This window comes from Sinohyriopsis cumingii, chromosome 1 (genome assembly GCF_028554795.1).
Source record: "Sinohyriopsis cumingii isolate HCF-2022 chromosome 1, ASM2855479v2, whole genome shotgun sequence".
Lineage (NCBI taxonomy): Eukaryota > Metazoa > Mollusca > Bivalvia > Unionida > Unionidae > Sinohyriopsis > Sinohyriopsis cumingii.
This window is the reverse complement of record NC_142961.1, coordinates 127,466,080-127,492,850: the sequence shown is the minus strand read 5'-3', so window position 1 is coordinate 127,492,850 and position 26,771 is coordinate 127,466,080. Positions and strand designations below refer to the sequence as shown.

Sequence of the window (26,771 nt, the reverse complement as noted above, 5' to 3'; positions counted from 1 at the left end):
ACAGACGATGATACACGCGTGGTACTGGAAATATGGGATCCGTCGAATGAAAGCGATTATATCAATGCATGCTATGTAAACGTAAGTGACTTTCACATTACAATGCAGTCACTCAGAGAGAGAGAGGAGAAAAAAGGAGAGAGAAGGAGAGAGTTTTACTTTTTACACTTAGAACAAACGAAAGCAACCATAAAAACACAAAGAAAAACATTGTGAACATGTGAGGTATGAATGCAAGCTCATATTTAAAAAAATAGATTGATTCTGTGATTTTGTTCAAATAAATCTATTATAAATATTCGGAACGAATAAGTTTTGTTCTGTATATATTTACTTGTATCTATCTGTATTGAGGTATTTGGTTTTGTATTATAAACAATGTCAAAACTTAGTGAGAAACGATTAGGTAACTGAATGTTCCTACTTTCAAAATACTATAATTTAACCCGTGTCGAAATTAAGGTGAAATTCTATCCTAAGCCATTGTAGGCCTATTCATGTAAAGCAAGGAAATTGAAATTTACTCGGAAATTTAAACCCCTTAAGTCCTTTAACTGACAAAGTATCATATTATTTTTCTTTCATAGGAAAACTTTTAAGTATGTGCTAATCTTTGATCTCACCCAGCTAAAGCTCAGTCATGTAAAGGTGTGAAACATTTCAATAAGTCAGCCTCTCAAAAATGTGTAATTTATAAAATCACAAGTAGACCAATGTTACCGCTATATTTGCTTGATATATTTACTTCTGTAACAATTGTGATTATGCAATCTCTCTCTCTCTCTCTCTCTCTCTCTTTCTCTCTCTCTCTCTCTCTCTCTCTCTCTCTCTCTCTCTCTCTCTATATATATATATATATATATATATATATATATACACACACACAGATAGATAGATATATAGATACATAGATAGATAGACATATATATTTCAGGGTTTCAAGACCTTCCATACTTACATAGCGGCACAGGGTAAGCATTTATTATTCTAGAAAATGATGAAAGCCATCATAATTACTTATTACTTGAATAGCAGAGCAATCTATTAGATTAGACTTTATGAATTTTCTATCAGTTACCGACCATTACACATAAGTGCAATATTATAACATTAGTATCATAAGTACTATTAGATATGAACGTGATTATCATCAAGATGAGAAACATACATGTATCTTCTCTTAGGTATAATTTATATGAATACTTTATCAAGACTATATACCTTTGTCATTAGGCATTGCATGCCTGTGATAGGATCCATCAACAGTCGTGCTTTGGCTTCGTCAGCTTACAATTTATGTATGCATCTTCCTTCAAAAGGCCGCTCCACAAGATTTAAGAAAAAATTATCCGGCATAATGATCTTTCACATTTGTTAAAATTTTGCAAATCGTAGAAAAATTATCACAGTCGTTAGTAAAATTTGACCATCCCCTCAAAAACGAACCAACAAAATAAAACCCCATTTAGACTGTATCAGTACAAATATTATGGCCATATTGGAAAGAAAACAGTAAAATTTGAAACTGTTACACATATATTCAAATAATTTCAATCTGCCTTCAAAAGAGATTTCGATTTTTTAGTGACGATGCTTATCTGCTACTAAATATGGCCACTGTAAATTACAATAAGAAATACGGTACTTGTAAATCTGTCTATTAAGTCAAGAGAAGTAACGCATGATGGGGATAATCGAGATCACATGTTCGGGATTGTGTTGAGTTCTCCCCCTTGCGGAAAATATTAAAACTACTTATACATTATATGTCAACGAGTTTTTAAATATGTCAAATGACACACATTTATGATTAAACCGAGTAATCTTAAATTTGAAGCGAAAGGTAACAATACAGATTAATCCAGTTAGGTATATGCAATATTGTGAATTGTTATATATATTGTTTCTTTTTAAAATATATGACATTATCATGCCCAGCAGAAGCGATTTGAATTAAATATATTCATAATAACGTTACTGTCACTATATGATCTTTAGTTAAATATTTATATATATAGTATTACACATATATGCATTATTTTGTAGTCTTTCACATATTGAATGTCATATATCCCAGGATGCTTTTCATCAAATTATTTACCGTTATTAACCCAACATTCATGATCGTCCAGTTAAAAACTATTCGTCACAGGAAATTAAATGACAGCAACAAAATCGTTACAATTCCAGACTTTCTGCATGATGCATTATATTTAGTTTATATTTAACAGTATTAGACATTGCGCTTAATACCATATTTAAAATTGTTCCAAAAATATTTAGACCATCTTTTTCCTATTTTTATATATCAGATACTAAAATCAGCAATATTAATCGCATTGAGGCCTCCTGTTTCTTAGTTTATTTTTGCAATGTTATAGACATGTGCGTAAATGTTCTGCTGTTTTATGGAACTGTCAATGATTTTCTTTTATAATACTGGATGCAATTTCCTCACCTCATTACTAATGGAAATTCAACTACTTTGTAACAATGTGGCTAGGTCCAACGAAAGGCATTTTGAATGATTTCTGGAGAATGATTTGGCAGACTAAATGCAGCAGAATTGTTATGCTCACTAATCTCACGGAAGAGGGAAAGGTAAATGCAGTTATTATAGCCTGAATTAAATATTTTCATTCGATATTGTGTGAACCTTACAATATGAAGATATGTTTAGAATTGAATCAAATATAATCAAATGGTTGAGAATAACAGAGAGCATAATATGGTTCATATATTCATTTCAACATTTTATGCATGAAACTTCAAACATGTAAATTCATTTTTAAATGTTCTTCTCTAGTATTGCCATTCTAACATTGTGCTTACTTTGTTAAACAGAATAAGAAGACAAATCTAATCAACAAACCTTGAAGCAAATAATTATTTTTTTGTTTGGGTAGGTAATCAAAGAATAATGCATTCACCTTTATCTAATAGCAAATATAGATATGCATAAGTACATTACTATTGTATTCAGTTTGTTGTTGAAAAAAGTAGTTTTAATTTCTGTGCATTATCTCACCCCGTTAATGTGATTGTTTTATTTACATTTGTTAAAATCGTATATGAGTAGCAAAATTCAGGACCTCTACTATTTCATTTGCAACTACAACCACTACATTTTGCTGTTGCTCTGCCTTCTATTAATATGACTAATATAAATTTTCTTGCTTAATCGTTATAATATTTCATATTAGTTTAGAATCGCTTTAATATTGGTTCTTCTTCTGTTTTACATTTTGAAGTTAACATGTGACATGTACTCCACGAACTAAAAATCATCATTATGTACATTAAGAATAATCAGGACCATATTGAAAAGATACTTGCATTTTCTGTTAGGATTCTTTGATACAAGACGTTTACTCTTAATTTACACGTCTGCAGCACAAGTGTGAACAATATTGGCCTGATGAGGGTTCTGTGGAATATGGAGATATTGTCATAAGACTAATCCAGTGCGAAACGTTTTCGGACTTCACAATAAGGAGGCTATCGATAGGAAAGGTAAATTGTTTTATTAGTATGACACCCTACATCATCATCACATAATCCAATAGTAATATATCCGAAGTAAAGTTACTTGTGTTCTTTTAACCATTTAAATTTTGGCAAATTCGATTCGGCAAAAAGACTATTTTATGTTCCACTTGCCCGCAGCTGACGCACCTAACTGTCATATAGGAAACTTGTCAGGTTACAGAATAAATGACAACGTAAGGTTACACAACAAACGGATCGAAGTTCTTCATCAATGACGTTGTGTTGATTACTTGTTAAATTCTGTGGTAACATATGTTCTGTCTTCAGGAGATATTCTTTGATTAAATCATGAAGATATTTGGTGTTTCAAAGTCAATTTCAATTATATATCTTGTTTCATGTTGTTAGCAACATATTTAAAACGCTGTCGTAAAGTTATTGTATCGTTCTAATCAAATCCAAAGAATAAATGATTTGTACATGGCTATGACATGTAAAATAGTATATCTAAGTAAAGGAGAGCATTATATGGATTTAGTATATCATTAACCTATCATTATCAACTTAGTAGTAGCAGATTGAGTCTTGATTAAGTTAGATATCGTGTATTGTATTGTGTCTAGTGAATATTGAATTATAATGGCATACAACCTGTAGGTAATACCAAGAAGTGCTTATTGAAGTACATTTTAATCATTCCTAATTACAGCCAGCTGTTCTAATAAAGATTCAAAGTATGCATATACAGATATACTACAAACTTAAGTTATTTATTTATCAATTAGTAAATGTTGTTGCGTGTCTGATGTAGCAATATTACCTCGTTTTATGACAATCTTGCATGGTTCTCAACACTGATATCCAACTAAGTAAACAATGTACAGTTTTCAAGAATCATGTATTATGTAGTATGTATTGTTATTGAATTACCTTGTCAGTTAAATAATACCAAATGAACGTGTTGCTACTTTTATGGTAAGATTAAAATTGTGGCTGAGTGTGAGTACCGTTTCCACTTAGTGTTCCTACACTCGTGTTACTTATTAACACTGTTTCTACTATTTTCTTTAGAGCAACATATAAACTTTCTACACCTATATAAGGACTAATTTTAACAATCATAAAAGTACCCTTTGGCTCTTACTCCAACTTCAAAACTTAAATACATTTGTTGATTGAACTATTTTAATGGCATGGATTCGACTGTAGATAAGGAACACATTAACATACAGAAGAATTTCCTTCTTGGCATATATTGAGAAACCATTCCTATTCACCTATAATTGGTATAAAACTATGATTTGAAGTGTGCAACTAAAATGCCAACAACGATACGTGATTTCTCACCTGAAGAGACACAGCCCATAATCATAACTTTATATCTATTGAAAACCCATATGTATATATATATATATATACAGAACAAAATATCACAACACAAGACAATAGAAAAACCGGCGTAATACTACAACGAAACAGCACAAATAATGAATATAGGATACTGAAACAGAACTGTTCGGAGCAAATAATGAAATATTCAATACTACAAACGATGCAAACATAACAAATAACCCACATGCCGGTATTTCAAGATATAGCAACACGATACTATAAATACTATAAAAATGACAACTTAACAGACCCGAAGACCCTAAACATTCAGATATAACTATTCTCGCGAATTGTATTCGCCACCATAGGCGTAGACAAAATGGAAAAACGTGTCGTTAGACCCGAGACGATAGGACGAGCACATAGGGCATTTATTAAGTCTATGGCAAATCGACGTTATCGTGCACTGATCGATCACACAATCACCACGTGATCACTCATGACAAACATTCACCCGGGTCAACACACACGCGCTCATCAACACTCACCCTCACCCACACGTACATGTGTGTGTGTCACATATATATATATATATATATATATATATATATATATATATATATATATATATATATATATATATATATATATCTGTGTGTTTGTGTGTTTGTGTGTGTGTGTGTCAGATCATGTCAGATAAGGCTACGTCTGCTACAGTAAGAAACAATTCACGATACGTGCGATGTACGGTGACCCAGTTTTAACAGTTGCACATTGCTCAATCGTCCAGATTATCCTCTATGGTGGATCAGGTGACGAACGGATAGACTCTTCCTCCAAATGTATAGGGGCAGTTGGCAAGAATTGTGTGACAGCGCAAGGCACCACTTCTTGTGTTGGAAAATCAGAAGTTCATCTAGTCCATTCGGACTCGTCTCCATTCGTCTCGACATTTTGTCGCTACTGGTGTCAGATGAATCTGGACGAGATTGAGAATGATTCTGCACTGCTTTCCATCACTTAATCTTTCTTAACTAGAGCTGGCATCGATCACAAGAGATGAAGTCGTGTCATACTCAAAACAAATTATGGCAAATGGAACAACGGACTCCTTTTGCTTCGGAAATGCACTGTGCACGAACTGATACTCAGCTGGACATTCCTGCGGCTTCCTAAGCTCCAACGCCTTAGATGAACCCACACTACAAGCAAAGGCGCATTAGGGAAAACGTGTCAACAAGATAGGGGACTGGGTGTATGTTCGACTGACAGAGCCCATGAAAAGCTCAGAATGCTGTACTGACCAGTGGTTTATAGTCTCCAAGCTCAATATACACGTTCTGCCTAGCAGTCGACCACAAAGCAACAAGTGTTCTGAAAAATTGTATGGTTCCAAATGGAAGCAGGAAAAATAGAAATAGGTATATGACAAAGAACTGTGCAGCAAACTAGATACAATCCATTTCAGCCCGGAGAATGTCGAGATTGACTGTCCAACCTTCTGAGACTCTATGTACTCATCTACATCCAAAACAGTGTTTTAATGAGAAAGTTTCTGCTATATAGGGTTTTCTAAATGAGAAACAGGTTACATAATTATGTAGTGTTGAAGTCTACAGTTCCTTGTAGAAACAAATTGTTTGCATCTTATACACGAAGTCCCATCATGACCTTGACAACAGCCGATCATTTTAAATAAGAATATAACCTGTTTACGTGGTTGCTGCAAGTTTGAAACAAGGTCACTCGTCATGAAAACCGAAGTGAATGTGCAACGCAAACTCATACAGTCCCAGGTGTCATTGCTGTGTAATAAGGCAGATGAGATTCAGTCTTACGGGAATGTGAATGACGTGAAAAACTTCGATGATATTTTAAAATAGTCAGCAGGCCTCATTCATTGGGATCAAGTCGAGACACCCCCATACTGTCTATAATCATAGCAATCATTCCTCTGAAGTCTTGTGCATCCTGTTGGCGAAAGGCTCCTGGCAGAAAGTCGGTTTGGCTTTGGAAAATGGACATCAGCTAACATGGATAATGCTTATCTTGCTCTCATATGAATAATATTAGCTCCCACCTTCGCCTTCCGTAGTGGCAACATTCTTGGCATATTCAATGTTAGCGCCAGAAACATTTAAATTACTTCAGCTGTCAAAATTAGTTTCTTCACAATTATCAGTCAGGAATTTTTCATTTCTTTGCAGTAGTTTACACCACGTGCATTATAGCACAAATCGCATAACTTAATTTGATTGCTACTTCAATCAAAATTGCAATTAAATTAACATATACGCTATTATGATTGATGTTTAATACATATTGGGGAACTACTGCTAAAAAAGATTTTTTTTCTTTCTTGCAGTCATTCCTTAAAATTTATTCAAACCTAACTATAAATCAGTGTGAATGTACTGTGATGACATTTACTGCTTTAGTAACGTTTCTTTCTCATTATGTAAGCCCATCTCAGAATATACGAAGTTGCTCTATATAATAATAATGAATCATATAAATATAACGATTTGTGCCAGGCAATATATGCCCACTGTTGCACAGGTGTACTAAATGAAATACACAGTATATGCAATTATGTTCCATTTTAAGCTTGGAAACATTTTTATTTTCTTAAAGACGGGTATGAACAGGCATATATTTCTGTATATCTGAAGAATATCTCTTCAATCTAATGACTATCTTTTTTATGTATAGTTGATTTAATTATAGCTGATTTAATATATATATATATATATATATATATATATATATATATATATATATATATATATATATATATATTATAAATTAATTGTTTATATCTCAGTTTTAAATTCTTTTATATTGTAATGTAAATTTGTTCACTGCAGATGATATATTTCCAAAACATCAGTTGACTTGATCATTCTTTAGTAAGCAACAAAATGTTGAACCAGATCCTGACCTTGATTTAAAATTAGTAGTAGCTACGTAAATAAGTTCTATTTTTATTTTAAAATGTTCGGTTGTTGTCGCGGTCACGATGGGACTACTTGATTAATAAGTAAACACTTACTTATTTTATTTCTTTGAGTAAAATGATTGGTTTTCGTCAGGGTCATGTTAGGCGTACGTGATATAAAAAAATGATTACTTGACTCGCCTTTTCGATTTCGCAGCTTGGGGATTTTCGAAACTGCGTTTCAGAATACGTTATAATCTTTAATTTATAGAAATATTCTTATAATCTTTCATTTATAGAAATATTCTCTGTTGGGCTAAGAACACTGGAAAGTGACTGTTGTGTCGCTTCGAGTTATTTCAAATTATTTGGATCCCCAAAGGATTAATTCATTTTTTCCTGGAGACATGCGTGTGCTCATACGAGATTCTTGAACAAAGACATCTCTTACAAAATAGTATTCGGATTTCCAAAACCGGAGTTATATTTCTCGTTTCAACAGGGAATTGTAAATTTTAACACACTACAGGATACAACTTACGTAATTGTCTTCCATCGTGGATTTTTTGTCGGGACTCGCAGTTGAAATCATTAGAATATTTTAGTATTAGGACTTCTAAAATTTTATTCATGGATTATTCTTGGATTATTTTTTGTTTTAATTCTTAAAACTCTAAAAAAATTCTTCCAGGAGTTAAATTCTTATATGTTACTTCTTGTTTTCACCCTTTCTTGTGTTACTCTCTATTTGAGCCTAAACACGTAAACTAAGAATCTCTTCAATTGCACATTCTGATAAACAAATTAATTTCAAAAAAAGCTTCATTATAATAATCTGAAACATGTCCAATTAAGATAAAAGGATCAACTTAAATTATGTCTATCTCATATTGATTAGTAAATCATACAATAAATGTATATTATTTAAATTATAGTTATTAATTTAAACCACTATACAAGTTTTGAAAACAGGATCTAACGTCAGTGACTTGATAGTTAGAAAAACTGTACAAATGGTCCAAACAATGTACAACGATAGCTATATTCTTAAGCGGCTCATACTATGTAGTTTAAGTTGTTTAGCTTGAATAAATTGAGGAAAATAATTTCAATTAGAAACGTAATGTTTTTGGGGTTTTTTTGCCCTTGATTATCGTTAACGCCAAAGTGACAAATCTAAAACTACATACAAATAACAATATTATCAATTTATGTAGGTAGTGTCATAAACAAAATATTACATTTAAGGAGTCACATTGCTTATCATGAAATTATATGATTACATTATGCCATTATGCAAGCCTTAGAATAATTATCAATGTCTGCATTTAGACAAATGGAAAATCAAAAGGAGGTAAAACTGAAACACATCAAATCAGTCAATTCCACTTCACTGCTTGGCCAGACAGGGGTGTACCGAGGTTTGCATCATCACTGGTTCATTTCCGTCAGAAGATTCATGCTGCAAATACAAGACAACAAGCCGAAGGACCGATGCTAGTTCATTGCAGGCATGTAATTTTGTTTCCCATTGTCATCTTTAGTTTCATTGTTGCTTGTTTGCACGCTTAATGCTTGGATAATTATTTGGTTGATTGGAGTGACTATGTTTTGTATAGAATATCCATATCATATACATATAAAGTAACTTATTGGTTTAGCGATGCATAGCAACAAGATGGACATAAGTATTTGCTAGATAGAACCTGTCTGACACTTGAATATATTCCAAAATTAACTTAAGCATTTGATCATATATGATCTTTAAATGATGCGCATTAGGTGAAAATGTTTAAAACAGAACATTACTTCAAAGAGTTCGCATAGTTGGTTAATTAAGTTTTGGAAACTATGACCGTCAATCAGATAAAAACAAAAAAGACAAGATTTTGTGCACCAGCAAAGTGGTATAAATTATGTGGCTTATGGATTATTATACTTATTAAAATTAGTATAACTTTTGGTACAAAAATAGCTTAAAGGATATGTATATGCCTGCTTTAAACTGCATACTTAAATACGCATTTTTTATAAATATGATTCAAGCTACACAGACAATGACATTGCCTCTGAATATGACTTAGCCAATCAAAGGTATAAAAGGAGCAAATGATTTGATTTAAAAAAAAAAAAAGAAATGACATGAACAAAGAATCATCTATATTTTTTAAGAATGTTTCTATTTCATGCCTTTTTGTGTTTGTTTCGAAAGCAGGTTTCAAATTCCTATCCAAAATCTACACCACTAATCTGAGCGGAAAAATAGTATAGTTCATGGAAGGATTGGTAAAACTACGTTATAAGCCTAGAACGAAGCAACATATCTAGGTGCATTCAAAAGCTATCTGATTACACAACCATCACGTATATGAGGTAATTGTTTTGATCCTTGAAGCCAATCACTAACATAACTTGTGAAGACTATGATATTATGTAAAGATGAGTCGATGGAACGTGTGAAAGTAATACAGGTGGAGGAGACGTAAAAGCAGGAAGAGCAGAAGCACGTAAAAGAGTAGCAAGTGTTAAAGAAGTGAGAAAAAAGTTTTATTTATCAAATTTACTAGCCATATAATTTGATATGTTTCAAACGACCAACAGTTACAATAATGGCTACACTTGTTGCACCTTTCGTTTAAATTCTTACCCGTTTAATTTCTCGAAGTCGAATTTAAAATCATTTTTTATCATTTCTTTTTATGCTGCTAACTCGTTAATATTGTACACGTTTCGAATATTCAACTAGCCCTGACATGAAAATTTTAACTTATTCATGTTGACGGTTGTAATTTATACTTCATTTCGATTCATATCTTTCTTAACTGAATTTTCGTTTTGTTTTATCTGTTCCCCTTAATGTTCAAGATATATTGTAAAGGCCTATATTTATGAGGCGGCAACTACTGCAGATTTCTACCAGTTCTAATCTGTTTTTCTTCTTGTAGATGTATTCTACGTATATTTGTAGCTATATTACAAGACGGCCACTCAACAAGAAAAAAAATGCCCATTTCAGCAATTATTTAAATTAAATCATTATTTGATTTTCTTAATGCATAAGTCAATTAGTTTATTGAAATGCACACTTTTTCATTAATTTAATTTCTCATTTGTTTGATACATATTTTTATATGCTTACGTATGACAATATTTTCTACTGGTTGATGTAAATATCTTCACGTAAGAAACCAAATTGTGATACAAATGTTACCTCCTCGAGTAAATTTGAGAGTCACTCCTACTCCCACCAATTCTTTACTTATATAGTTTGCTTTTAACATTATATTTGGTATACTTATTTTAGAAATTACTGTAGGATTTGTAATTTCTTAAGTTTATAATGTTTTGTATTTAAGTTTTATAAGACTAAATTGTTTGATATAGTGTGTCATCAGTGTTAAAATTATTTTAAGATTTACATGGATTTATCTAACATATACCAATTATTTTTCAGTTTTCATATCCACAGTATATAAATTACAATAAGCTAAAAGAGCTTCAACTAATTCGTTCCTCAGTATTATTTTGGTCGTCATAAAAATGTGCAAATATATTTCTAAATCTTGCCCGCCTTCCGTCATGATCATAATGCGTTAATAATGGATATGCAACATGAAGCTTATTTTTCATTGACAAGAATGATAAAGGTAACCCGACTATAGTTTAAATGGAACTACAAACACGAACTGAGTGTCAATATCGCGAATGGAACATATTACAAGAGAAAACGAATTAACGTTTAACTGACGAGGAGTTGGAAACATTGGATTATATTAAAATAAAGAAACATGAAATACTTTTCATTTAGATAATTAAACTTGTATGGTCAATATCTCATTTCATCCTATCTGGAACACATTTATTCAGTATATGTGAGTGCAGTGATGTTCATACAGCTCACATAAGAAGGATCAAATACATTAAATGGTAGGGCATTCTTTACCTGATGTTGGTATTCACCGCTGTCAAAATTTTAAAAAGATGAAATGCTAGTATGATATGAGAATAGCCGTAAACAGCGGAACAGGAAACAAAAAAGAACATAAATGTGCAACAACTCCATTCTAATCAATGCATTACTTCAGAATTTTGATAGCTATGTTGGCTACGTGGTACTATTGATGAACACGATAAACGAAGAGGAACAAAAGAGACTAAACGATGTTATGCAATATGTCATTCATATAAGTTGAAAGTTTTAATTTACTCCATTTTTACTACGATTGCGTTTATTTCTTCTGGGATATTGTCCCCATACATATCCTGTCGCACGTTTTATATTGTATTTGACCAATTATATTTTTTTCCCTGGATAACGTAAGTCCAACCGTCTTCAATAAAATTAGTTTACTTGATCAATTCCAACACAGAATTTCAATGATAATAGTCACAATTATATCATCTGAATTGGCTCAATCAATAAAGGTTCTCATATTATAAAATTAATGAATGCAAACATACACACACAGTGTGGTCATGATATTAGTGTAATGTCTAAAAGGTCAATATGCTTTACATGAGATGTAACCATGAAGTTATTTAAATGTAATATTTGCGTCACCCACCCTCCAAACTATTCTTTCTGCTGTATTTGTTTTTAGGGACATTACAGAAATAACATTGAAAATGGTGATGCCACATTTAATGACATCATTGATTCATATTATTGTTATGGTCAATGACTTCTGATGGATAAGTTCAAGTATCGAAACTGGGTGGATATCTTCCATTGTGCAATGACCTCACGAATTTTAAAAATTTCCCTCTTTAATTGTTCTTTGATCAGAGAAGTTTTCAATATTGAAACTGTCTTTATCTTTCTTGAATACATATTTTAGGTCGTGCAAGTGATTGATACCTTTTCATTAGTTTATCATAATAACATCAAATTCACGTAGTAAGTGTAGTGCACGAAACTGATGTATGTAAGAACGTAATAATCTATTAGTTAGCTAACTATTCTGTCAGACGTTGGTTTTGTTTTTCGATGTGAATCCAACCTGCCGCACTTGCCATCCGTCTGTTGAGGATGTCTCAAAAATTCCAAACACTAGTCCATATATTGCCACTTCGTCTTGAGTAACACTTCTTCGTGAAACACACCCGATCCTGCAAAAAATGGTACCGATTGAAGGTTGTGACAACATATGTTACCACCTTGATGTAATTTTGCAATCAGACTTATTTCTATAAATAGTCCACATTACACATACTTATTTTGGCACGGTTCTTTGAAATGTTCCGTCACACTAGCTTTGATTACAAGAACTTTAGTGGTGCAATACTGAATGTTCAGATCAATATGAAATTCTTAATTGAGATATTGAGTTGCTTTGTCTGTTTGTAATTGCGGAGTGTGTTGCTAATTTTGATTAGGCAACAATTGTTAATGCTCTCACTAGCTCCAAATCATTTATGAGATGTATAAAGCACCAACAACGCCTGCCTTCGAAACACACAATTGGCACAACGCCAGACTAGACTTTTATGAAGCCAAGTGCTACACATATGTTTTGTTTGAAGGGTGTATTATGAAATGTAAATATGGGCATTTAGTGATCATCACATAATTCACATTATTCTTTGTCTATTCCTGTAAGTGTTGGATAGCCAATGTAGGTAATGGGTGATCATTGGGTGCTTGACCTTATTCTAAAGTTAATAACAAAATTAGTTAATGTGTAAGTAACCGCAAAATATTGATATTTTGTAGTTTATCCGGACGTTGTATAATCTCAGCTACAGCCTAAAATAGTTTGGGAAATTGAAAACCATCCTTACAGGGTTTAAGTTTTAGTTTGCTTTAGATCCCGTGAAAGTTTCATATTTTCAGCATTTTGTTAGACACATCCCTTATTTTGCATGACAATCCATTAGCGTTACTTTTAGTCATGTCAATTATAATGCTATTATGGGTTGGTTCCACTGATTATGCAACTTATCTCATTAGTACAACAAATCGCAAATTTACCGCTAAGATAATTTTTGTTATAGTTATACAAGATATATTATATTATATACATGCGTCCAGCGAACTCTAGGCAGCATTATGTCCACGATAATTCATTTCCTCTGTTTAGTTTCTAAAATGGTGAGTTTATGGTTGCGATAGTTAGTGTCTAACTCATATTAGGTGTTTTAATCTTCTTTACTGTACCCCAGAATTTGCATCCTAAACTTACGCATCAGTTACTAGATTTATTTATCAGTAATATTGTGTTGTGGACAATAGGTGTCGGCGAATTGTCAGTCCTGCTAGGTGCTTGTCAGTAACAATGTATATTTGTTAGTGTGCGTATGGGTTGGTCAAATATGTGGGACCTGGTTTGAAGACTATGTATATGTTTGCTGGTGTTGTGAGAGTCAAATGTCGTTTCTGGCCAATAGTACTGCATACTGGTTAGTTGGCATTGGTGCTGGTTAGTAACTGGTTGCTGCTCAGAAAGACGTAGCATTGGTTACTTGGCGCAGGTGTTCCTTACTAGATGAGAGTGCTAGTCATTCATAGTGTTTGTCAGTGAATGTGAGTGTTGGTTTGTAGATGCATGCGTTAGTCATTATGTGTTTCATGCTTATCAATAGGTTGTGCGTGGTTGCACCCAAAATGAAGACCATTATTAAATTCCCATATTTGGACTACTGCGATCTAATGTTAAATTCCTATAGGCATTCTAGTTCTATCGATTATTAATTCTATTCACACCTTATATATCAAAATCATAACCTCCATAGCGACACATTGTAAAATCTAAATCCACTGCTATATTGGTGATTACATTGGATTTGAATCTGTAATACAGTGCTTAATAATGAAGCAAACGCCTATGAAAATGTGATATTATGTATTCGTATTACAATATAATCGCGAAGAAAATAACAACTCCTTTGACATTAAATAATATAAACAATGTGTCTAATAAAAACTGGGTGTAGCTATTAAATACACTGTCTGATCGATGATGTAGAATAATGAAATCATCATTGCCCTTGATTTTGCTCTAAATTGATTTTATCAGCATTTGGTCGTTCTCATTGTAATTAGATTTGTATTGTATTAAATTCATTTAAATATTTGTTTTCACTTTTCTTTCCTATTTTTATAAACAGTGCTGGAATCGGTAGGACGGGAACCTTCCTGGCTCTTGACTGCCTTCTTGACCAGGCAGAGGAGCTGGGCTACATCAATGTGGTGAAATGCGTAGAGACCCTTAGGAAACAGAGAGTCAACCTCGTGCAGACTCTTGTAAGGATTATTATGATACACATCATAAAGATGACTACTCCGACGACAATGAAAATGATTATGATAATACTACATTTTTATAGAGGAGAGATTTTACTTAATTTTACATACATTACACACACAGAGTTGATAAACAAACGTATCTACCGACCTCTGAAAACTGTATCTATTTTAATCTCTGGTGGGCAGAACTACTTAGGTTGGTTTGACGTCGCTGAGTCAACTTCATTACATCAAGCGTAACAGATAATATAGGTATGCGATTAGTGCAGCAAATGCAGTGTAATAAATACATATCAAACGTTACGTGTTTACGTCCTACAAACTTGAAACAGGTGATCTTTATTTCCATTTAATTTTCAGGAACAGTACATCTTTCTACACGAGGCTCTCCTCGAAGCATTAACTTGTACCACTATGGCTGTGTCGACTAGTGAATTCCAAGAAACTCACAGAAAACTACTTGAAATAGACATTACGACAAGAAAACGAATGTTGGATGATGAATTCGAAGTACATAATTACAACTTTAATATTTTTACTAAGCATAGTTATAGTTATTTTCATGTTTAGAACGTCGTATTAATGATATCAATATGAGCTGTCCTATATAAACGTTCATACAACTCATTTTATAAGGTTTAGCTTTTCCACGTACTTTAATGATTTTTATTTGTAATAAAATAGTCCATGTTTTCAAGACATTAAAACTGTGTTCATTAAAATCTTGACATAGTTCCCATTGAATATTCATTATACAAACTTCTTCTGACGTTATCGATTTGTGTGGTTATCTTATTTTGCAAAATACTGTACTTTTTTAAAATTCCGATACATATTTTTAAACAAGACACCGTATAGAGACACTTTCTTTCCAGCGATTTTAAAGCTTTTAAACTGAATTTATTTGGCTATGAATCAGTTTGTCTTCATTATCGATATTTTGTTTAATAAACTACAATGATCTGTAAATGCTTAAAAACAACGATGATAGTTGATATCATTGTAACATATTAAAAACGCAATCCGTACGATCAATGATGCAAACAGTGCAGGGTAATGTAAAATGGATATGCATGTTGATGAATAACGTTATATAGAGACGGTTTATTCAACGTGGTTATCTATATAATTCCCATTTTCTGCAAGGTGCATTTATATTAAATTTTGACTCGATTCATTAAAAAAATGAGTTGACTGGTGATGTATGGGTTAAGGAGGTTTTGTACATCATATATCAGAAACTCCTTTACAATATATTTCGTGAATCATGAACTTATAACGTAACGTAGCTTGACGTATGACCCATTATGATTTTGTACCGTTTTTATACTGACTTTTGTACTCCTAGCGTTGGTTTGCCTCACATTGATAGGATATAACTCCAAGCGGAACATCATCATCTCAAAATTAAACTCATATTGTATATCCCATTGACCCATATCACATTAATAGGAAGTATTCGCCGTAATTATGCCGTCAGTTAAAAACGATGCATTGTGTACTTCAGTCCAATATAAATAATTGCATTTGTATTGCGAATATCACTGTCACATTGTATAAAGGTCATTTACATTATTGACATGTCAAGCAAAGGCTGTTGACCAAGACTTGAGCGTTAAGTCGTGATCAGCAATTAATTACATTTAGTTTCAGGCGCAAGACTAAAATTCCGTTCACCATCTCTTTGCTAAGTTGATGACACTTTATTTACAACTAATTACTATGACCCTTTCCATTCTGTGACTTTAGCGCATGACGTGGAGAATTGTATGATATTTCAGACGAAACTCATAGGATTCGTTGCTTGCTTGTTATGTTGGAATACAAAGCATATGGTTGGGTGCATAAACTGTGGCACGTGATAAAACGTTATAATATGCCAATGACGTAACAATGTAATTTATATTTTCTCAGTTTCGTTTATCCCACGTCCTCATTAATACCTCAGTGCATACATTTCGACAATACAGGAATTAGTTTTTCGTGTACTTTATACACGGAAACAAATGGACAATGCCTCGATTACATAGGGACTAAATAATGTTTAAGACAATGAACAAATCTGAAAGCGTACGAGCTTTGAGAAGTGTGGAATAGAGCAAGCACAACTATTTTATTTTTTCAACATTCAAATAGATCTCTGAGCATACTATTATTCCTTTTCCATAATAAATATAACGATTCATGTTAATGAATCGATTATTTTGCATAAATTTATTATAAAATAAAATATCAAAGAACACGTTTTCTCTGAGCTTAATTTTCAATTCAGAAAAGAGTCGGTATTTTTGGCTACTGGAAATAAAAACAGAACCGTATGATTTATAAGTTAATCCATCTTTAAAATTTAAAATTGGTGCTATAAACACTCAGTACCTGTATTTATATGGCACAATATTTGATATCTAGGAATAATACACCCCGTATAAACAGTGACTGCCTTAAAAAACATAATAATCTTTTTCTCATAAAGTGGTTTTGTAATTTCCATTTGATAAACTCACCACGCCTTAAACATATATCCGCATGTTCAGGTTATCTAAAATTTAAATATCTTTGTTTATATGCAGAAGCTACCCATGTATGTGTCCGATCCAGAAGAAGACGTGTATGCAAACGCGAAGAACATGGAACATCGGCATAAAAACAGATATTCAAACATTTTGCCAGGTATCATTGGAACATGCGTTTCGTTCTAGAGTTTCAATATCATATAACTTTATGGAAAACACTCAAATGTTCATGATAATTCTATATCCTTTTGTTTGAGAAATGACATCAGAAGTTCACTATTGGAGTAACAAGATCACAGATCTGGAAGCTGTTTTCATTTGTTTTATATAATCGATGTACCTTGACTAGCCTCTCCAGCAAATCGATTACAGTGCTAATGAATTCCTGCTTTTCTACAGAATGTGACATTATCAATATTGTGTCCTATTTTACACACTTTAAAGTGTAGTATTTGGAAAGAATGTGTGCATGTATATTTGGTTGTAAATAAATTATATAAGAAGTTTATTTCGTACTGTTTCCTTTTCAGACAAAAACCATTGCCTGTTTTTAAATGTCTACGTCAAAGGGAGAGATTCTTACATCAATGCTGTCTTCCTACCTGTATGTGATCTGTTCATCGTGCCAAATCATAAAGTTTTCAGACATATAGGTTACCCAAAATGACATCGTGTTTCCATTTTTGAACGGACAATCTATACGAGAAAATTGTGTGAATTCCACAACTTATTAAATGGTTGCCAAGCATGCATAATATATGCAAGTCATTGTATTGATCGTTAGATTCACTAGACATTATGTTTACTAACGAAATCCTGAATAAGCATGACACATCATTTAAACATATGGCGACGTTTATATATACGCTTCACGAAAGCTATAATCGCGAAGTCATTTAAAATCTATCATATATTTGCATATTTAACTGACCGATAAATGCAGCTAGCAATAACATAGAGAAAGTGTTGACTCCACCTGATTTTGATAAAACAATAATAATGCCAACATTATTTCTCTAATTTAGGTTTAGTATGCATAGATTCATGAAGTCAGTTTGTTATGGCAATAGATACTAGCTAATTAAAAGCTAATGCATAATAATTCGCAGAGAATTATGCATTAATACTGAGCTCTTTATGCATATCATAGTTATATATATATATATATATATATATATATATATATATATATATATATATATATATATAAGAGAATGAGATAAGTGGGAAGATGGATATGTATCACATCGTGTGTACATTATACAGGCTTACAAGGAGAACAACATCTTTATCATCACCCAAACACCACTTGAGAACACAATCGTGGATTTTTGGAGGATGGTGTACCAGTTTGAAGTTGGTTCTATTGTGATGCTGAATACGCTATCAGAAATGAAGGTAATGCTGAAATCAACGCGCTACCTCTGCTACGTAAATTAGTGTAAATCATATTCCTATAATGACCACTTAGCATCACTTAAGATTATAAATGCACGTGATTCGCCAACACAAATGTTTTCTACAAAGTAATCTGGCTCACTGAGTTTCCATGGATATATTTGATTCATTTAAAGTCACTTAAATTCCTTTTCAAAGGAAAAAATAATTCATCGTCTCTGCAGCAGTAATTGCAAAATACGTGCATGTCTTTGCCCGAGAGTAATCGGACTTAGACGAAGAAATCGTTTGTGGACAATGTTCCCAAATTATAGCACAAAAGCAGCGACAAGCTTGACAGACAGTGCATTCGCGGAGATTGCAAACAATGGTATGCATTATTCGAGCCTATAACCTGTACCTGCTACTATCACTTTACTATTCATCCGTCAATGGTCACAATAGAGAATCTGTCAAAATGAATGCATTTAAATTTAGTAAGACATATGTAAATAGTACCTTTACTTCATCACCGCTATGTATTAATTTGCTGGTAAAGTGGTTTACGCAAGCCAGGATTTATAACATTATATTACTTCCCTTGTCGGTGACATTGCCGTCTCATGTGATGCAAATGGTATTAACGGTTCTATGATGTTATTATTAAAGTTCACTCTCAAATAAGGCTCGTTTAAATTAGTAAAAGATTATAGTTAACTTTACTCTTCGAAGAGTAAAGAATATTGATAAAAAATAGTACAGTCTATCGCTGCGGGAGTGGGTGTGTCATTGCTCGTGTGTATGTGATTCCATTTATAATTAACGCAGCTAATATTTAAATACAACCACAAAATATACAAACATGTTTAAGTAGTAGAGACAGCTGTTAATAGTTCAAGAAGAATGACAAGGGAATATATGTATCGCTAAAAGCAGTAGTATATTATAATCAAGGCTATATGATTTTTATTTTTGTGACAGGTATCATAGTTAAATACAATGACAAATATAGCTAAAAAACCAAAATGGAATATGACGAGGAATCATTGTCATTCTTACTTTTTAAATAATTTGCTGTGTATATGGTTGATATTTAAAAACCTTACTAAAATGAACATGACATTTGTATACCCCTAACATTTCCTTTAAGTTTCACATGTTTGTTATAAGGAAGAAGAACGCTACTGGACAGAGGACAACAACATGTTAGAGATAGGACCCTTCCGAATTACTCTTGAAAGTAAATCCTGCGATGACATTTGTACAAATTATTCCATGCTACTGAAATACCAAGAAGAGGTCTGTAAATTGAGGACACATTTTATTATCATCAACACATTTGTGATGTTCAAATTATTACGTCTTGATCAGAACAATTTAAAATATGGCGCTGAAATAAAAATAAATATAAAATTCATGTAACTCGAACGTTTTTTTTATATCCTCCGTGTGTGTTATCAAAGTTAACACATATCTGCTACATACTAATGGAACGATATACACTTTGGTAATTGTATCATACTAGCGAGCTATAAAAGGAGCAGAATATAGAAAGCAATTTGTCTTTACTTTGTATGACTCTTTGGCTCCATATAACTGGTTTTCAATCTGTCAAGAATTTCGGGATAATTTTAGAACTATTCTAAGAGTGCGTCTTTTGGCCTAAAGTAAATATATGTCCACAAACTATTCTATGAATTCAATCATCCGGTCGTATATTTCAATAATAGACGGATAAAAATAGTATAATTTACTATTGCATGCGTAAGTTAGGTTTATCACATGGTTCACCGATCTTAAAATGGAGCGCCTTACAATAGGATAGCTATACTACAGTCATATAATTAAACATCTAATGGACTTTAACCAATGGCAACTTTGTGTGCTTAGCATGACATAATCCAATGTAGCATTAAACCATTATTTAGTTTTGATATACAAAAGTCCATCATTTGTTTTAACTGAGCTTTCCGTTTCATGTTCGTTGATTAGTTGTTATCAACTTTACGCTTCAAGCCCATCAAACAATTCACTATTTGGATTAGTATGTATTACCGGTTTTAAACTGAATCTTACGGTCAATTAAAGTGTTCTAAACTTAGGTTTTTATTCTACATACAGTACATTAAATCCAACACTATTTTAAAAATGAAGATATAATGTGGCACTCAATAAAGTTTGGCAATATTTAAAATAAATTTACTCCTAACCAAATACCTTTTATTCCCAACATTGATTCAGTCTCAAGAATATATATATTTATAATATTTAATTAGCATCAATATTAATTGCTAATTCGTCTTAATAATGTGCGTACTTTTAATATGTATTGGGATTTTAGCAGCGTCGGAGGGTCCGTTTAAGCAGAGCTGCCTACTGGGAAGATGGGAAGCCTGTCCCCATGTCACCGACAGCAATGTTGAAGCAGGTTGCTCTAATAGAGAAATGGCAGCAAGAATCAGGCAGCAAACCTATTATTGTTCACTGCATGTAATATTACTATTATGTCTTATATAAGTCTTAGACTGGTAATAATAAACCAACCATTGTTTGCTGCATACCAACTCATGCAGCATAACTCATATCTCTTAACCGCTTTCATTCTTATTGCGTTGATTTGTGGACTAATTCACAAAGAGGTGCATAGTAATTTCAGTTATATATAACCGACCATACATCTTCGTATATTAATATGTACCTTTCATGTTTTGTTCTTTTTGCGACCGACATTGAATACTGACAAATTTATAGCAACACAATTATGAATATTGTAGGATTAAGATCTGTATTTCATAGGTCATGTGTTAATTCATGTATAAACTGAACTAGAACCTTATATTATAAAAAAATATTTGAAATATTATCTTTGCGTTAATATCCTTTGCAGGAATATCGTTGATACTATAGGTGTACGCCGAAGACCAGGTATATGTTAACAAGGCCAATAACTACCACTCATCGTCATATTTTGCCACATGTATAACATGATATTAAATAGTATTGAACAATGTAAGCGACAATGTGTTTCTGAATTAAATCTAGATGTTGCAGAACACCGAAAAAATATGCAGCGTTATTCTGATTGCAAGCCGACCCCGGAAAAATAATATAGTATGAAGAAGTTGTTTGTATACGATTTAATTTAGACCAAATGGCTCTCGCTTTCCTTAAATATCAAATTGACCATTTTAGGTTACAAATTAAATATATACAATGAATTATGATTTGAACCAGGGATGGCGCTGAAAAAAGTGGATTGTTCTGTGTGATTGCCGCATTGTTAGAACGGACCAAAATCGAACAGGATATTGCTGTGGAACAAATAATTAAACAGATGAGAAGTAGACGACCTCAGATCATTCCAAATGTGGTAAGATGCATTATCTTTATTAGCTATTGAATTATCATTTTATTTTTAAATTATTAATCAATGATCTAGTAAACAATCTTTATGATATATAAATTCAAACTAAAGTTGTTGATTGCGCATTGCTTCAGAAATATGAATTATCTTGCAATTATTAAAATAATTTCGTCAAGGAAATGTATTCACCGGACTTTAGGAATCGATATGTTAATGATCTTATAAGATAATAAGATATGTTACGACAATTAGAATACAAGCATTACCTGAAAAAGCACAAATTAATTTGCTTTCTTATTCACGTAAAACAAGGTCAAGATTTTAAATTCCCTATTTTGAGGGAATGTCGAACATAATTACAAAATGCTACGCAAAAACGAATGTTAACACCTTCCCTGCAACAAATTGAATGTGATTATTATCTAGTAGTAAGTGTATTGCACTGTAATAGGGGTAATGAGGATGTCGTGTACGATAATAAGTATGTTGACAATGATAGCCTCAAGACATTCTCATGTTCATCAGTATGATCGCGATAATTCAGATGAATAATATGTAAAACTGCACACATTTTGTGTAACTTTAAGAAGCTTAATCCAATATTTGTATTTGAATAGCCAACTTAAACTTCAATTACTGGGGATTTCTATCTTCTAGAGAAACAAAGATATCAATCCCAGCCAATGAAACTTTTTATTAATTGCGGAATCAGTCCAAATTTGGAGGAAGCTGAAATAATTAGAATGAATTAAAAATAATAAATCGAGCTGGTTAAAGAACAGTTTTTCAAACTACATGCAGTAGTGAGGAAGATCAAACTTTGGTCTCCACCATAATCATCGTAAATTTCTACAGAACATAAAATTAACTGCTTAATACACCGAATGGCATTCGAAGTCCGTTAAGTGGCTACAGATATAGCATACACTTCATGGCTGGTCATATAGTTCATATTAATTATGTTTATTGTATTATTTGTCTATTCCAGGATCAGTTCAAGTTCTGTTACGACGCCATGTTGGCCTATCTGAATCAGTTCGACACCTATTCCAATTTCACAGGACTGTGAATAAGACTTACGAACGTGTCAATATAAATAGAACACGTCTCATATTAGTAACCTCTATTCCCCAGTTTAGAACGTGATTATTAAAACCCACATAAGTAGTTATTTAATTTATAAATTCAGTTCAAAATGTATTTAAGTTCTAGTTCAACTTTGTGTATTGACTGTTACCATTATTACAGTTAAGTATAGTGACTGCCATTAGAGTCTATAATTGACAAAACAATATAAACCTTGTAGGAGTAATGTAAAAGGTAATATTGCTTTTAAAGGAATCGTACTTATTGCCAAAATTACTTTTACATCCACCTACACACCAATATCGAAATGGCAAGACTTAATTAGCAGATTATTTCACGTGACTTGCAAATTCGTGTCTGTTTAAGATCTTGCCTAGTCACGCAATTTACGCTTTTTCTTTAAATACACATTATGTGGAAATAACATGAGATCGTTTATGTTTGTGCTGTTTTCTAGAAAACCCCTTTACTCACTAAATCACAACTCTAATATTTTTAAATATATAATCATGTATATTCGTTTAGCTATTATCAGATTTATTGTGCTTGTTTTGTTTGCTATATTGATAACGCAGAACTAGTTAGAGAGCATTAGAAGTTCTAGCTGTGGCTAATTCTGTTTTACAATATCGAGCTTTCGATAATATCCAGTATGTTAGCTTTGACAAATGCCCAAACGTCCAAGCTGTTATATACCTGCTGTGTCCTATATTTAATTGAAAATCTACATTTGTTTTATTATAACTTGTATTAGTGACTTGTATATAGGATGCTATAAGCAATATGATTAATCTAGTATTGCGCCAGTGATATTTTGTTAGTTACGTGTATCGTTCTGACGCTAAATATCAGCCGAAATGATTGCAAATCCTGTCCTCGATTGGAGTATCAATTATTTATTTCCAAAAATGCTCTTTAAATATTTAATAATCGCAATATCAGTATATTAATCAACAGTGATAAAGCAATATTGTGTATTTAATTTAAGTATATGATACTTTGCATATCATCATTGCTATAGGAAATACTGTACAATGTCCACTTGAGATTTGTGACATGTAATTAGATGTGAATTCATAATAATGTTAAGAGTGGGGATAAATCAAGCCAATGGAATGCACTTTTTCCGATGCGTATTAAGTATTCAAGCAGCAGATATTTTCTGGACTTTTGTCGTTTATTACGATTTCCTTATCATTTTAGTGAAATTACACTCAATTCTAATAAATGTTGAAGTAAATCTAGAGCGAATAAAATGCAGTATAGTTATTTCTAAACGTTTAAGCCAGATAGTTGCTTTTGTTCCTGCAAAATTTACATCTGAAAAATGTTCAGATAAACTCTGTAACTGTAAATGTTTATGCAAGTGTAATCAGTGTGTAAAATAAATCCATAATTGAACAATCATGTACACCTCAATACATTGAATAATCCTTTAATTTGCAAAATTTATACTATAGTATACTTCCCCTAGTGATGTGGTGTGTACATTATACGAACACCTGTTTAATATCTATGTTCTAGTATTTGCTCTCGGATAATGTTTTGTCATGACCAAAGTATCTACAAATAATATTATGTCACATCTAATTTCACGACAATTTCAATACTTCAGATCAACCGTTGCGTTCATATAATCTGATTAGTGTGTTTACCCTTTGACGTTTTGGATGTTTGATTTAGTATCCTTTTAAAAGTGTTGTATTCAAAAGACATTATTTGTATGGGCCAGAAATGATAAGCATGCTCTTTGATTTATGTACCATTAATCAATAGTTTACGAAATTACTGTACTGTAATTATCTTATATAAATATCGAATAATTCCATTGAATTTTTTAATTCCATTATTTCTCTAGGAAATAAAAACACTATATATATATATGTGTGTGTGTGTGTATGTGTGTGTGTGTGTGTGTGTGTGTGTGTGTGTGTGTGTGTGTGTGTGAAAAGACTTTTCTTATGCAAGCACATATAAACATATGTTGCTCAACCAGTACAGCATGAGTTCAAGAACATTAGTAGTCCGAAAGAAAAGTCTTCAAATTGTTGTATCTTAATAGGACTAACTAACTGTATACGCCCTGTCCCTGTCGTGTTCCTTTGCTACAAATAAATCCCCGTGAGTAATAAACATGAATCCAAGATCTCGCACTTTTCTCAAAGTTTAACAGCTGTAAACCCTCTCAGACGCATCCAACGAACATTCTATCGGAATATACTTGATCGTACATGGAGCAACACAGGTTTTCTCGAATATTACTGCATGCAAATTGCTTGTTTTGGTTCCGCCTACAGTTTTACTTTTTTGTGCAAATGTATCGGATGATTGTATTCTCACCAGCAGTGTCTCGAACTCGGTCGTGGTGACTAACTCTTTTATCTTCAATAGCAAAATACTATCGCTTTCTAACTGCATTAATAACGCTTGCGCCACAGCTTGAATTTGTCAGAAAAAAAACTCGTTCCCCTTATTGTAGTTGCGATGAAATTAGATTAGCGTTACATCCCGCTACACTACTCAGTGTGTTAGTAATATAGCTCCTATAAAAACTCCGATCGGTGTACCTACTATAATTGCATGAACAACAGGTGAACCTTTTGACACAAATCGCTTCAAAGCGTCGGTAGTTTTGAAAATCCATAATCGTCATCGCCAGGTATGATTGCAAAACGGGCATAATATTTCCATACGCCGGATGCAACACACGCACAAACTTACAATAAAGTTTTATTCTTTATTGGTACAACTGCCATGCAATAATATAAAACATCATCCTGGTCAGCAATGTTTCTCCGGCGATTGTTTGCACATTACACAGAATACACCCCTGCTTGGTGTTATTACGAATCTTTATCATTTTTGTTAAGGACTTTTGCGCGGAGAAGTGCCTCGTTCCATAATGTCAGTTTGGGTTTTCCTTTAGCCGAAGGATTCATCGATGGGTTGATATACTTTATGAAAATGTTCTCACCAAAGGATTTTTGTCGGTTAATATTAATTCATCGTTGTAGAGTGACTGTTTAGTGTTCGATTTTCCTGATGCTTCTTTATCTTTTTTAAAAAGTTAATTTAAAAAGTGCTTTTCACAAAGACACGTCTGGGAATGTGCAAATGTGCAATAGTTTGCTTGTCGGCGAACTTGGTGTAAACACCGCATACAGTTTATTTCACCTTTTGCTATAACACTACACTTTCTGAACTTTCCGGCTACAGAGGGGGAGTGTCTCAAAGTCATAAATTCCTGCAACTGATAGTACTTCGAAAATAAATCGAAGGGCTCAGTCGTTTACGCTTTCCTAACAGAAAATGGCGAAGTTTACATTTTTTAGGCGACGTACTCGCCGACTTAGCCTGATATTGTATATGCATACACATGGACAAGGAAAAATAACTTTAAACAGAATAATAGTCATAATGCTTGTA

General features: G+C 32.6%; 1 protein-coding gene across 1 annotated transcript in view; it reads left to right on the top strand.

Moving 5' to 3' along the window:
- LOC149807838 (uncharacterized) overlaps positions 1 to 25,186 on the top strand; it is a 118,183-nt gene extending 92,997 nt beyond the window's left edge. The window contains exons 17-30 of the mRNA XM_089971347.1: positions 5 to 81; positions 935 to 971; positions 2,504 to 2,601; positions 3,394 to 3,513; positions 9,092 to 9,270; positions 14,867 to 15,002; positions 15,366 to 15,515; positions 17,576 to 17,675; positions 18,049 to 18,122; positions 18,785 to 18,916; positions 20,066 to 20,194; positions 21,237 to 21,385; positions 22,130 to 22,265; positions 23,248 to 25,186. Of these exons, the coding sequence (XP_089827473.1) occupies positions 5 to 81; positions 935 to 971; positions 2,504 to 2,601; positions 3,394 to 3,513; positions 9,092 to 9,270; positions 14,867 to 15,002; positions 15,366 to 15,515; positions 17,576 to 17,675; positions 18,049 to 18,122; positions 18,785 to 18,916; positions 20,066 to 20,194; positions 21,237 to 21,385; positions 22,130 to 22,265; positions 23,248 to 23,328 (1,598 nt within the window). The 3' untranslated portion in view covers positions 23,329 to 25,186. The remainder of the gene's footprint in view (positions 1 to 4; positions 82 to 934; positions 972 to 2,503; positions 2,602 to 3,393; positions 3,514 to 9,091; positions 9,271 to 14,866; positions 15,003 to 15,365; positions 15,516 to 17,575; positions 17,676 to 18,048; positions 18,123 to 18,784; positions 18,917 to 20,065; positions 20,195 to 21,236; positions 21,386 to 22,129; positions 22,266 to 23,247) is intronic.
- The last annotated feature ends 1,585 nt before the right edge of the window (positions 25,187 to 26,771 follow it).